The sequence below is a fragment of the Colossoma macropomum genome, unplaced genomic scaffold (genome assembly GCF_904425465.1).
Source record: "Colossoma macropomum unplaced genomic scaffold, Colossoma_macropomum, whole genome shotgun sequence".
Taxonomy (NCBI): domain Eukaryota; kingdom Metazoa; phylum Chordata; class Actinopteri; order Characiformes; family Serrasalmidae; genus Colossoma; species Colossoma macropomum.
Genome location: NW_023494799.1, coordinates 32,235,211 through 32,248,456, shown reverse-complemented (window position 1 = coordinate 32,248,456; position 13,246 = coordinate 32,235,211). Strand labels below are relative to the sequence as shown.

The window sequence follows — 13,246 nt, the reverse complement described above, 5'->3', positions numbered from 1 at the left end:
AGGTTCCAAAACCGATCCGTTTTTGTCTTCCTCTGAATGTCACTGGATCCTCTGACTTACAAGGCCACTGAGGAGTCAGAATATGAAGATCTATGCTAATAGCAGGAGGGGTAGCCTGCTAATTAAAATGACATGAAAGTGACGCATGAAAGTCTGTTATTAAATTTAAGATTACTTAACATCTCAAAACAAGAATATGACTTAAGCATGCAGTCTGGTGATATCAGCTGGTTGTAAGCTTCTATTACTTGTTAGCTACAATAGCCTCATAATTCCAGTGGAAAACTAAAGAAGGAAACATGACCTTGATGGATCAACCACATTTAGCATAAGGGGGACATCTGCAGTAAGAAGGAAAGTGTATATCAGATTTTTGTCCAGTAAGTTAATGAGACAGGAGTCACCTGTGACTTGTTGGAGGGGGAGGAGCGCGCTGGCCGTCCGTTCTCCATGCCGTCCACTTCTGTGTCCTTGGTGTCGATCTGCAGGAACAGACAGACAGACAGACAGACAGAGAGAGGGGGGTTATTAGTATCTCTGCTCTAGCAAGGGTCAGAACCTAGCGTGGCTAACTGCTCCAGCTGAGCTGGACTCCTAATCTAGGGCCAGTGAGGGCCTACCTTGAGCGGCGCAACCCGTACCTTGTAGTTGTGAGCGCTGAGGTACTTGAAGTGGCCGAAGCAGACGTGCGACAGGCAAACCACGATGGTGATGATGAGCACCACGAATGTGAACAGGGACGTCGAAGTCACGAAGCCTGCCAGGGAGAGGACGCAGGGAGGAGGAGAGAGAAAAGTGAAAAGGAAAACATGCGTACTGAATGATTATGGTGTATACACTTACAAGGATGTAAATCTCTGTCCTCATAATGATCTAACTGATAGTGGTAAAGTACCAAATCCATAAGCAGTTTTGATTAGTCGTACTGATAGTCCTCCCTCTGACAACCCCTCCTCACCTGTGCGTACAGTGGAGAAAAACAGTAACCAGAAAAGGCAGAGGATGGGTGCAGCTACCACTTGATTGACAGCTCCAGAGTGGATTTTCTTGTCCAGTTTGGAGGGCAGGTAGGCATAGTACATATTATACCTGTCCACCAAATGCTTCAGAAGCATGTACATCAGACCTGCAGTCAAACAGACGAGAGTTAGCCGACATGCTGGACAAAGGGGAACGCAGCCTGCCTTCTCTCCTTATGTATGTATATTTGTGTGGTTTAGTTGTCTGCTAAACACAATAGCCTTCAATAAAATATGACTATTAAAATACCTCGCACAATATAAATCACTTCTGTCTTCCTTTGCTCTCATGCTGATTGCTAAAGTTACCTAAAAGATAGGCCAATATGATAATAAGATTGACTGAATAAGTATTTATCATGAGCAACACACAATATTCTAAATCAATTGAAATGCAATGATAAAGCTGAGTATTTGTAAACATATCGCTGCTGTTGGAACAAAATCTCATCTCCAAAATGGTAACTTTACAGGAGAGGGAAAAAAACTCCTTTACTTTTAATGCAAGTCAATGGAACCAGACTTTTTTCCAAGTCATTCTGGGCCGTTTCCTTTGGTCCATTCTTCATGAAATTTACACACCATTTAAAGGGCAACAGGTATTTTCAAACTGTCAAAAACTGAAAAACAGCAAAAATGGAGATACGAGGTGTTGTTCTGACAGCAGTGATATGCTTATTTGGTACTATTCATAGAAAACTACAATTAGCATTCTTGACTCATTAAGATTAAGATGTTATTTTTAAAATGTATTTCCCCAAACCCTTTCTATTCTAGAGTCTAACACATCATTTAAGTCAACATGAAATCATAACACATTTTCCTTCTGTACCATGACATATTTGTAAGTGAAACACAGTATCAGGGAGGGCCTCTGAGCTAGCTGATCATTTTCTCTTGATGATATGAGGGGGTGGAGGGAGGTTATTAAAAATGAATATTACTTTTCCTCGCTCACTAGTCATTATGCTTTGATGCAATCTTACAGCAAAACATCATATTTTTTTTTCGTTTTAAAGGGCTTACATTTTTCTTGAGGTCCACCTGTGACATATGTATGTTTATATACTAAAAGCAGCCTTAATTCATGTTCACATGGTACCCATTTCCTCTCTTTATGCCTTTGAATTCCTTGTTGCTGTCCTTTTAATGACCTTGGATCCGATTGGCTGCCTTATTCTGCTCTGCATTGTGTCACATTTAAAAAACAGTCCGGCCTGAGACACGATTTCATACCTTTAGTGTGAATGGGTGGAGCTAAACTGTTGAACAGGTGGATATATGCATATGTGTTGCTTTTAGTGACATCACAAAAACAATGATTTTCAAAGTGTAGCTTTGTTTCCATCATGGACTGAGGAGTGAATGATACATTTTAAAAATGTTTATATACACTTAAAAATGATGGTTCTTCAAGAGATCTTTAGTGAAGAAAATGGTTCTATATAGAACCATGAACATTCCAAGAACCCTTTCCATGATTAAAGGGTTCTTTACATGGTAAAATGGTTCTTCAGATTGACGGAGAATGTGCTGTAGATGGTTTTAAATAGACAAAAAAGGGTTCTTATATTATTACAATGTCAGGCTTGTTACAAAAGAAAAACTCTTTTTGGTGCTATATAGAACCCTTTTTCAAAAAAGTTCTGTATAGAACCATCTACAGCACATTCTCCATTAATCTGAAGAACGCTTCATGATGTAAATTACCCTTTAATCATGCAAAGGGTTCTTTAAGTGTTCATGGTTCTCTATAGAACCATTTTCTTTACTAAACAACCCATGAAGAACCATCATTTTTATGTGTGTACTATATCGCTGCTGTTTGTATTTCCATTCTCATTGGTTTTCAGTTTCTGGCTAATTTGAAAATGCCTGTTACCCTTTACATCATCCAGGCGTAGGCAGCACCGAACTGAAACTCATAGGCCTGGTGCTGCATGGAGATAAACACATTTTACAACCGCTAAAATACAGCAAAGTAGATTAAACATAATTTGATGTTGTGTAAAGGAAAAAAAAAAAAATAGGATACACATCAGTAGCAGCAAACTGTTATCGATGGGCACAACAAATTCACAGGTGGGACTAACTTTGAATTTCAATATTATTATTTACAATCTGTGCAAATTTTATAATGAATAGACCAAAAAAAATGGCCTAAAATTACAGTCTAGACACACTGACTTACATTAAGTAAAGTATGCTTTTTCCTTCTCCTGTAAAGGTATCATTTTGGAGATACGAGGTTTAGTTCCGACAGAATTTGGTTTTCCATGATAGTGGCCCTTTAAATAATATGATAATGTCATGCTAAATATGACCAGGAGCATGAAGTAACAGCTAAAAAGGTCAATCACAGTGTGATTTAATGTTGGAGGTGTGGGGACCGGGTCAGTGCTGTGGCCATTTGAACAGTGTTGCCGCTAAACAAATAAATAAATAAATAAATAAATAAATAAAAATAGTAATAATAATAATAATAATAATAATAATAATAATATCACTTCTCCACTTTGCATTGCATGAACATTTCATAAAATTTCAAAGTTTTTTAAGCAAAGGTTACATTAACAACCTTAAGATTACGAAGGTTTTTTTCCTTCATGTATGAAGTTTCTGTTTTAAAGGTACAAGGTTCTCTCAAGACAGCAATGATATGCTGGCAGTTCCTGCGCAGCAAACATGTGCAACACTCTGCTGCTCTTTTTCTTCTGCAGAGCAGAACCTTCAGTGACCTGATGAGTCATACTGCCTCACTGCCAGCAGGCGGATGAGAGAGAGGAGAAAGAGAGGAGAGAGAGAGAGAGAGAGAGAGAGAGAGAGAGAGAGAGAGAGAGAGAGAGAGAGAGAGAGACTCTCTTCTGGTTTGTGTGAATGAATATGCACCAAAGAAGAGCTATATTTAAAGAGGGCGTGTATTTGCCAGCCTTTGCTATGCGAGTCCTAATGTTGCTATTAATATTTGCAGCAGCCCACCAGCAGGGGGCCTTCACCACACAAACAGCACATCCACTCGCTGCTGGCTTTTCTCTATTCATTTACCACCTTTTCTTCACCTCCATCATCAGCTTTGTTCTTCCCTCTCCGCTGGTATCTTTTCTCTTTCTTTTCATTTTCTCTCTTTCTCTCATTTTCTTGTGTTCTCTTGTTCTGGTCCTTCTGTCTTATTGGACAATGTAATTCACCGCTCTCCGACCTGCTCTCATTCTCACTTGGTTTTTTCCTCCCTCTCTCTTCCTTGAATCTGATTGGCTCCTTTACTCACTCCACCTTGCATCTCTCTCTCTCTCTTTCTCCTTCTCTCTCTCTCTGGCTGCTCTGGTTTTGTGAATGGGCTGGGATGAGTGTGGAGGCGGGTCTTACTCACCGAAGGGCACGATGATTGGGCAGGTGATGCTGTACGTCATAACGACGGTGAAGACGCACATCATCCAGGCGTAGGCAGCACCGAACTGAAACTCGTAGGCCTGGTGCTGCATAGAGACAAACACATTTTACAACCCCTAAAATACAGCAAAGTAGATTGAACATAATTCGATGTTGATGTTGAAGTAAAAAAGTAAAAAAAATAGGATACACGTCACTAGCAGCAAACTGTTATCGACGGGCACAACAAATTCACAGGTCGGACTAACCTTGAATTTCAGTCTCACGTGTGAGGGCTCCAACAAACAAATTAGTAACCATAACTATGAGGCATTTCCTCAAAACAGGGAAAAAAGCAATATGTCCAATAATTTGAACATGCTTACAGTTTCTCTCTATTATTTTTAGATTTAAGCCTTTGGATTTAATGAATCATGATCAAAATCAGCAAAATGTATGTATACATTGTATATATACACATCATGTGATATAGTGTGCTTTAATGCTTGGCATAAAGCACGTTCATGCTTCTAGCACATGTATTGGTGATAGTGATGGGTGGTCTTGGAAGACCTTTTCTTGCTCCTAGCACCTTATAGTTACGGCTACTGGTTTAACTGGAATTTTGATTGGTCAATGTGAAAATATTTAGCAAATCCATTTTTTTTCTTTTATATTAAAGGTATACTTCAGCAGTTATTTTGGCTGGGCCAAAGACAAAAGTAGGTGGGTCTAAGCCCCCTGGGCCCAATCATCTTGCAGCCACTGGTACATGCACAAAAAATAAGAGTAGAAGAAATCATGTTCAGGTTGAGAGACAGACAGACAGACAGACAGACAGACAGACAGGGCAAACAGAGATACGTAAAAAGGTTTCTGTGTGTTACCCGCTTGACGTTGCGTCTCTCGGCGGCAGAGCGAGCGAGGCACAGGCGGATCATGTACATAAGAAGGCCAGGAATTCGCAGCAGATCCATGGCGTTCCCGATGAACGCAGACGCTATGACGTAATTCACGAAAAAGGCTCCGTTATCAGGGAGAAATACACACCTGCATTGGGAACAGAAAAGAAAAAGGGAGAGAAAATGGGAGTGTTTTGGGACTTGTTTCTCCACATAGATGATCCCTATAAATAGTCTACTCGTGCAGAGACATGAGGAGTGTTTCACTTACTCAAATCGGACAGTGCCTACCGCCAGGAACTGTGTGTCGAAAAGCCAGCGGAAGAAATAATCCAGACTGTGGACGACAAAGCCATAATTAGCTTTCAGGAATTTTCTACTTGAATTTAAACCACATGATACTTCAAAATGTCGGCGATATCATAATAGCTTTATTACATTACTATAACTACATTAAATCAATGTAAAAGAGAACATCACTAATGAAAAACAACCAAAAAATGGATCCATCTTTCTTAGGCAGAAACTCAAAGAAGTCATGACGAGCCTCCTGCTCAACTTCTCACCAGTCACCTTGCGTTTCTGAGGTCATGCAGATTGATGGTCTGTTTAAGGAGCCTTTTCCCACCAACTTTAGCTCAGCCTGATTTACTAAAGCAATTACAATGTGCTAAATCTCTTTTGCAAAGGAACTAACCTCATCAGTGACTGGACAGGGAATCTGTCAAGATCCAATCAATGACTAAAACTGCGTCTGCTAACTGTTTAAAAAAGTCTTCTTGCCTTAATTACTATTTAAATATCTTCTATTTTTTAACCCCTTAATTTTATTTCCTATTCGTTAAGTATTTTTTGCTCTTCAAGTTTAAACATTTCACTGCACTTTATCTTATTTTATTTGTTATTTTGAGCTCTGTACTTTGTGCTGTCTCTTATTGAACTGTCATGGCAAAAGCCTTTCTGAGGTGCTTGATCTCAGGATGTGATTCGCTCCCTTATTTTCACTGCACCTTAACTTAGCACTATATTCATTTATTTTAATCCCTTCGTCTTCTTCTTTTATTCCATTTTCTATTTCATTATCTTTTATCTTCAGCTCCTGAATTTTAATTTTTGATTCATATGACATCAGTGTTCTCCTAAGCTAGATCAACTCGTCAGAAGTGTTTTAAGTTTGCTAGCACAGGAATGCCAAGGACTTATTAACAGTTTAGGAGTTGGTATTACTTCAAAGTAAGATTTTGTTCAGTTATGGCTGCTATTCATCGGGTGAAAGCGTTAACTTTGGATGCGTTTCCTGACTTAGGCTGCTGAAAATGATGTGACGAGTTCAATCGCAGTTTCTTACTTCTTATGCAATTCTTATGTCTTTGTAACAATCCTTACAAAAGCCTTTCTAAGGTGCAAGATCTAAATAGATTATCTGATGCTTTTATTTTACTGTGTTTGTATAAAGAACTTTGAATTGTCGCTGTGTATGAAAGGTGTTATACAAATAAACTTGTCTTGCCTTGTCTTGTCTTACAAAATTACCAGAGAGAGAGAGAGAGAGAGAGAGAGTGGGAGAGAGGGAGAGAGGGAGAGAGAGGGAGAGAGAGAGACAAATGGACAGAAAGAGAATGAGAGATGGAGAAGTGGATGGAGAAAAACAATGAGCAAGAGAGAAAAGTGAGATAAGAGAAATAGAGAGAGAGAAAAGGAGATGAAGAGAAAGAGAGGAAGAAAGGATCAGCAAGCATGTGAGAGAAGAAATAAAGTGAAGAGTGGAAGGAGAGACAGAGGAAAAAGGTGAAAAGAAAGAAAGAAAGAAAGAAAGAAAGAAAGAAAAAAGAAAACGACCATGAGAGACAGATAAAAGTGAAGAGATAAAGAAAAAGGGGGAAGGATGAGAATGAGTGAGAGAAACAGAACGAGCAAGCATGCAAGAGAGAGAAGAAATAAAGTGAAAGAATGTAAGAAGAAAGACGGGAAGTGTGTGCGAGAGAGAGAGAGAGAGAGAGAAACAGAGAGAGAGAGAGAGAAAGAGAGAGAGAGAGAGAAACAGAGAGAGAGAGAAAAGAGAGAGAGAGAGAGAAACAGAGAGAGATATATACCTGCTAAGGCCCAGTGATGGCAGTAGAAGAACCATGAAGATGAGAAATGTGTAGCATTTGTGCATGGTAGTCCTGTTTTCGCCTGACCTGAGACAGACAGACAGACAGACAGACAGACAGACAGACAGACAGAGGAAAAGACAAATTTCAATACTAGTATCTTTCGCATAAGCCCCACATTCTCAGTGACGACAACAGAGCTTCACTAAATCCCTCTACGCCTCATTCAAGCTGAAATAGTGCTCAGCTCTTAGCCTGGTTCAGGCGGCCCTAGCAAAGATGTGGATTATGGCTGTGCACACTCTGCTGCCCAGGAAGAGGCGCGTGAGCAGTGGGTATGTCTAACGCTGCATTTACATTAGTGCAGGATCCCAGTCATTTTCAATGGGATGTGTTGTGTTGGTCCGATGCCGCTGTGCGGCATGATGGCACTGGTGCGTCAAGTCTGGCGGATGAGGTGTGTCAAAAATGTTGAGCAGAATGAGTATGATGGTCAATGTATGGGGTGGCATTGTGGCGCAGTGGACAGTACTGTCGCCCTACAGCAGGAAGGGCTTTGGTTCGATTCCCTGGCTGGGCGACCAGGGTCCTTTCTGTGCGGAGTTTTTATGTCCGTGTGGGTTTCCTCCCATAGTCCAAAGACGTGCATCCAGCCCAATTAGAGACGCTAAATTGCCCCAGAGTGTGAATGTCTGCGTCTGCCATGTAATGGGGTGGCGACCTCTTCAGCACACCCTCCGACCCAGGAGGATAAGCGGCTTAGGAAAGGTGTGTGTGGTAAATGTATAAAACCTTTGCTGCACTTATGAAATGTTCCCGTGCGTCAGCAGCAAAAAACCTTAATAGAAAGAGGCTCATAAAAACATCACACACCAGGTTTTAAAATGTGAGGTTATATAGAATTACTGAAATTATTAAATTATAATAATAATTTTCATAAACTATATAATTCTTAAATTATTGAAAAGACCTTTCTCCACCACAAGGTGAGGATGAAGATAAACTACGGTCCACAGCACAGGTTCCCAACCCTGGTCCTAGAGTACCTGCACTACACATTTTAGTGTTTTCCCTGCTCCCAATCAGAATTCTAGGCCTTCAGAGAAGGTCTAATGATTTTTGATGACTAAAAAAAATGTGCATGTTTGTCATTTTTGGTTAATTTTTATTCAATAGAAATAAGCTTGTATTTAAACTCATGCTCATATTTAAAGTAGAAAACTAGCAAACTAGTATTGCAGTACTTCTCTCATTTCACTGTTAAGTATAGGATGGAAACATAAGGGTTAAATTCTTCAAACAGCCAGCAGAAATTTAATTTTCTGTTCCACCTTAAATGCTGCAGCAGCTACATTCTGGTGCCTAAATGCACTAGAATGTCACTGCTGTACAGTTTAAGGTGGAACAGAAAATTGGACTGAGAAGCTAATGTCAGCCTCATCAGAAAGTATTAATGCGAGTTCTAGAATCCTAGGTTTTGACCAAGTTTGGACATTTATGGCCCGAACTGAAGTCCTTGATCTAATAGCCACTGCTCCCAACACACCCACTTCAAGTTACGAAGGGCTTGTTAATAAGGATCGGGGGTGTTGGGAGCAGGGAAACGTTAAAATGTACTCCAGGACCAGGGCTGAAAACCACTGATCTACAGTACAACAACTCAATCTATAAATGACAACCTCTCCATTCAGAAACATTACAAATTATGACATATGAATTTGTGATCATAGTCATAATGCACTAATAACGGGCTTATGATGCACAATGACTAACGTATTAGGGTTAATATCATATTATGGACCATTAGGTTTAGCTGATTAAGCCCTTGCCTAACACCCTAGTCTTATTTACAGATCATCAATTTGCAAAGTGTTGGAGTCAGCAGAGAGTAGAAGGAGGGGGCGGGGGTGGGGTGGTGGAGTTTCCATACCTGGTCCAGTGGGCTTCGAAGAAGGCGGAGTAATAGACAATGGTTGGCAACAGAGCGGAGAAGGCCCACAGCAGGAGAGTGGGGAAGAACTGGGTGATGATGGGATTCTGAGAAGGAAAGTACAGACAGAGTTGAGTGGTTAACAACTTTTGTTTGATGTTTTCTCACCAGCCTTTTTACTCTCAGAGGTCACCTCTCCTCCTTTATCGTACTGACTACCTGTCAAGCACTATCTAACATGGACATATAATATAATGGCTAATACCAATTTGATACATACACTATTTAATATAAATGAGCTGTAATTCCAGTTTAATATTTAAGCAGCTATGTGTTCTTCTTATGTTAAATGTAAACTTATATGCTAAAGCCAGAAACTACCCATTCATTTATTTAGTTTCCAGTCAAAATAGTAATTAACGGTCATTACATTATTATTCAAGGTCACAAAAAAGCAGGAATATATGTAGCATAAAATTACACAGAAGCCTCAACAGATAAATATACACTTTCCAGTGTTTAATGTGTCCTGGCTTTGGCTTTATTACAGCTTCCACTCTTTTCAGTTTTTCAAAGACATTTGCAGGGATATTTTTCAACACCTCCAAAGCTCCAAATATTTCTTCACCTCTCAAATGTCCAGTTTTGAGAACATCACTTGTTGGGAGGAATGGAAGGATGGAAGGTTTTATTGGTTTCAGTAATGGAAGGATGGAAACAAAAAACAAAAGGGTAGTCTCTGACTTCTGCACAGTACTATAGCTACTATTATCACGTTATGTTTCATTACAAGCAACTCTGTGATATTTCAGGCTAGATTTGTAACACAATCAGACCAGATTTGTTGTTCTTCCTTCGGTATATGATCCAGCTGTCAATACTGGTCCAAAACGGATTCTGGATATCAGATTGCTGACAAGTAGTACAATATTTAGGAAGTCCTATATTTAGGAAACTCTCTTGTATCTCTCCTGTACTGCCTACATTTGTCTTAAAAGGTTTAATTAATGTATTTGTCATCTTTTCAGGGACAAAAAGCACCTAATACGGTGGGCAGTAACATGGATTTCCCCTTGATTTCCACTGAAAAACACTTATGAGTCAGTTCACAGCTGACGGTCCTCAAGGTCTCCCTGCTGGTGGCCAATCTCAAAGTGCCCAATTTTGACAGTTAAGTACTTTGGGTCCTGCTGTGAAATGGTCCAGAGCGAAGGGTCTGATGGCTCACAAGTAGCATTCCAGTGGGCCATCATATCTTGGCTGAACCAAGGTCACATTAGATAATTCTAGTGGGAGGTGAAAGTGCTTGTTCCTAAACATACAATCAGTCCAAACAGTTCAGTGCAGGCATCACGCCGCCACATAATGTTATGTTTTCCATGTTATGTTACACACACACACACACACACACACACACACACACACACACACACACACACACACACACAATATAACTGTATTAAAATAAATACTAATTTATTAGTGGTAAAAAAGTTTATATAAACAAACTTTTTTACCACTAATAAATTAGTATTTATTTTAGTAGAGCTATATTACACACACAAAATTGATCAGAATGTATCTGTTACTTTCAATAATTCAATAACATTATTTTTTATCATGTGAACACAGGGTTCACATGAACCGGGACATCACGTGATTAGGCAAGACGAAGGAACATCATGTAATTAGGTAAGACACGATTAGATAAGATGAAGTAAAACAAGCTTACATTGAGATACTCCACTGGCTTGGTAACGTTAAACTTGTCCATGGTAGAAATGATGATAGCAGGGGTAGTGAGGAAGAAGAGCAGGAGGAAGAGGATGCAGTTGATGATGAAACAGCGGATCCACCAGATAATGCCTCCCAGAGACAAGTGCTCCCTGACAAAACATGACCAATGTTCAGAATACTGGGCAAAACATGCATACATAAACAGCTTTGGACCTACAGTATATTTAGCAGGTTTTAGACCTAGTGGGAGACAGATAGGTGTGTCTGGGCACTGTGTGCTTGTGGGTCTCACCAGCGCACGTTCTGGGGGTCCGGGGCGTAGGTGACGCTCCAGTTGTAGACATGGAGGTTCTCACTGAACTGAGAGGAGCGAGGCTCCTGACGACACTTACAGCCCTGACACTGACACGCATTAAAGTCCTTCAGAATTCTACACATGCGCACACACACACACACACACACACACACACACACACACACACACAGAGGAAGAGAGAGAGAGTTTAAATAGATGGGCAGATGTACTTTACTGCACTGGAAAAGCACCCACACTGCAGTCACTCACATGGCGGTCATGGCCTCGTTTTGGAAGGTGACGAAAGCCATGCCCAGGGGCTTGGTGTTGACCTTCTCCTTCTCCTTCCTGTACTCCTCCTTCAGTTTGGCCTCCAGCTTCGTGTAGTAGTTCACTGCTTCCTCCTGAAACAGATGCAGAACACATCCGCTATCAGCGCAGCCTACACAGCTTGCTACGTGCTGAAAAATATGATGCTATTACAGTACAGTGTAACAATTCTGTCTATGTTGTTGAATAGCATCATGACAAAGGATGAAACCACCACATTCATATTGTTTAAATGTGTACATACTGCTTAATCTGTACAAAGTTTCTCTTTGGTGTATACAGTAGAAATCAGTAGAATGGCTATTTCTATTTTACATGATTTTTTACATATACAAACTAAACACAGGCACTACCTACAGGAGACATTGTGTTGTTGGCCCCTAAAAACTAAAGCCATGACATCAAAACTGCATAGAACAGCACGAAAACAGCCATGATAATGAATCAGCATTTGCAACAGTTGGAAAACCACAGGGATTTTAAGCATGCATGGTAATCAGAAAAACTGTGCTGTTTTCCACATGCACAAATTTGACTTGAAGAATTTTTCACAGCAAGCAAAAACACTGGTACAGCACAAGGTTTAGTTGACTTAATTTTGTGTTTTTATTTTGTTTTGAAAAACATTTTTATGTTCACTTTACAATCAAACCACCAAGTAAATTAAATCAACTGTCCCTTTTCCTACAATATTATCTGCCCATAATATTACAGATGGCAGCAGGTCTAGGCAATCATGTTATTTACTTTATCACTATATATCTTTTACAAAAGTGTATGATAAAAATAAAATGAATGATTAAGAACTGTAAAATATTTACCTATGATTCCTGCTCATATGTTCACATCCCTTCCCTCAAATTAAGTGTCCTTCATTGTACTATGACAGATGTTTATTTTCTAACCAGAGTCAGCACCCATTAATATAAACTTAAACTATTAATTGTAAAGCTTATCTCTCTCATTCTATTTAATTACTTGTTTAAAAAAAAAAAAGACTTCTCTCAGATTTTTGTGAGAGGGAAAAAACTAATTTCTTCCTAAGAGCAACCTACACCTTTCTAAGCTGCTGTCAATACATGACACTATTGTACAATTCATATTTCAGAAGAACTGATGTATCCAGTAACGGTATCATTACAGTCAGTTCTCACCTCCTCGCATCCTTTGATGACACAACAGCACAGGTGACCACAGGGTTTGGGGTTGATCATAGTAGGCATGTGCTCCTTCGCCATGAGATCGGTGAAAAACTTCTTACTGCGCTCTGTTTTCTTCCTGTTGATTTTACACACACAGGTCATCAGACACCTGCCACCCTAGACTTACTGATCAAGATGTTGGTCATTACAGCATCAGCATTTCTCACACTCTCTCATACTCATATCTTTTACACACACTGTGTAAAAGTGTGTGAATGTCCTAATTTTTTAAGGCATAAATATGATGATCAGCAAGATGTACATTTGATCTAAGTGTTAAAACTAAGCCTGACCTGTGAAGACATTCAAGTACAGCATGATAGATGGTATTTTTTAAAGGGACTGGTAATAATTGATCACAGGGATTTG

General features: G+C 39.7%; 1 protein-coding gene across 3 annotated transcripts in view; it reads right to left on the bottom strand.

Moving 5' to 3' along the window:
- The window catches only part of LOC118818695 (CSC1-like protein 2), a 66,128-nt gene that overhangs the window by 4,388 nt on the left and 48,494 nt on the right, over window positions 1-13,246 (bottom strand). For 2 of the 3 annotated variants that reach the window (XM_036586026.1, XM_036586027.1), the window contains exons 12-23: window positions 12,830-12,953; window positions 11,616-11,749; window positions 11,343-11,480; window positions 11,046-11,199; window positions 9,314-9,420; window positions 7,384-7,470; window positions 5,562-5,627; window positions 5,276-5,438; window positions 4,390-4,495; window positions 959-1,126; window positions 642-757; window positions 405-482 (exon numbers count right to left, since the gene is read on the bottom strand). In XM_036586026.1, coding sequence (XP_036441919.1) covers window positions 405-482; window positions 642-757; window positions 959-1,126; window positions 4,390-4,495; window positions 5,276-5,438; window positions 5,562-5,627; window positions 7,384-7,470; window positions 9,314-9,420; window positions 11,046-11,199; window positions 11,343-11,480; window positions 11,616-11,749; window positions 12,830-12,953 — 1,441 coding nt within the window. Of the gene's footprint in view, window positions 1-404; window positions 483-620; window positions 758-958; window positions 1,127-4,389; window positions 4,496-5,275; window positions 5,439-5,561; window positions 5,628-7,383; window positions 7,471-9,313; window positions 9,421-11,045; window positions 11,200-11,342; window positions 11,481-11,615; window positions 11,750-12,829; window positions 12,954-13,246 lie in introns of all 3 variants that reach the window. The other variant, XM_036586025.1, reaches the window with a different exon arrangement.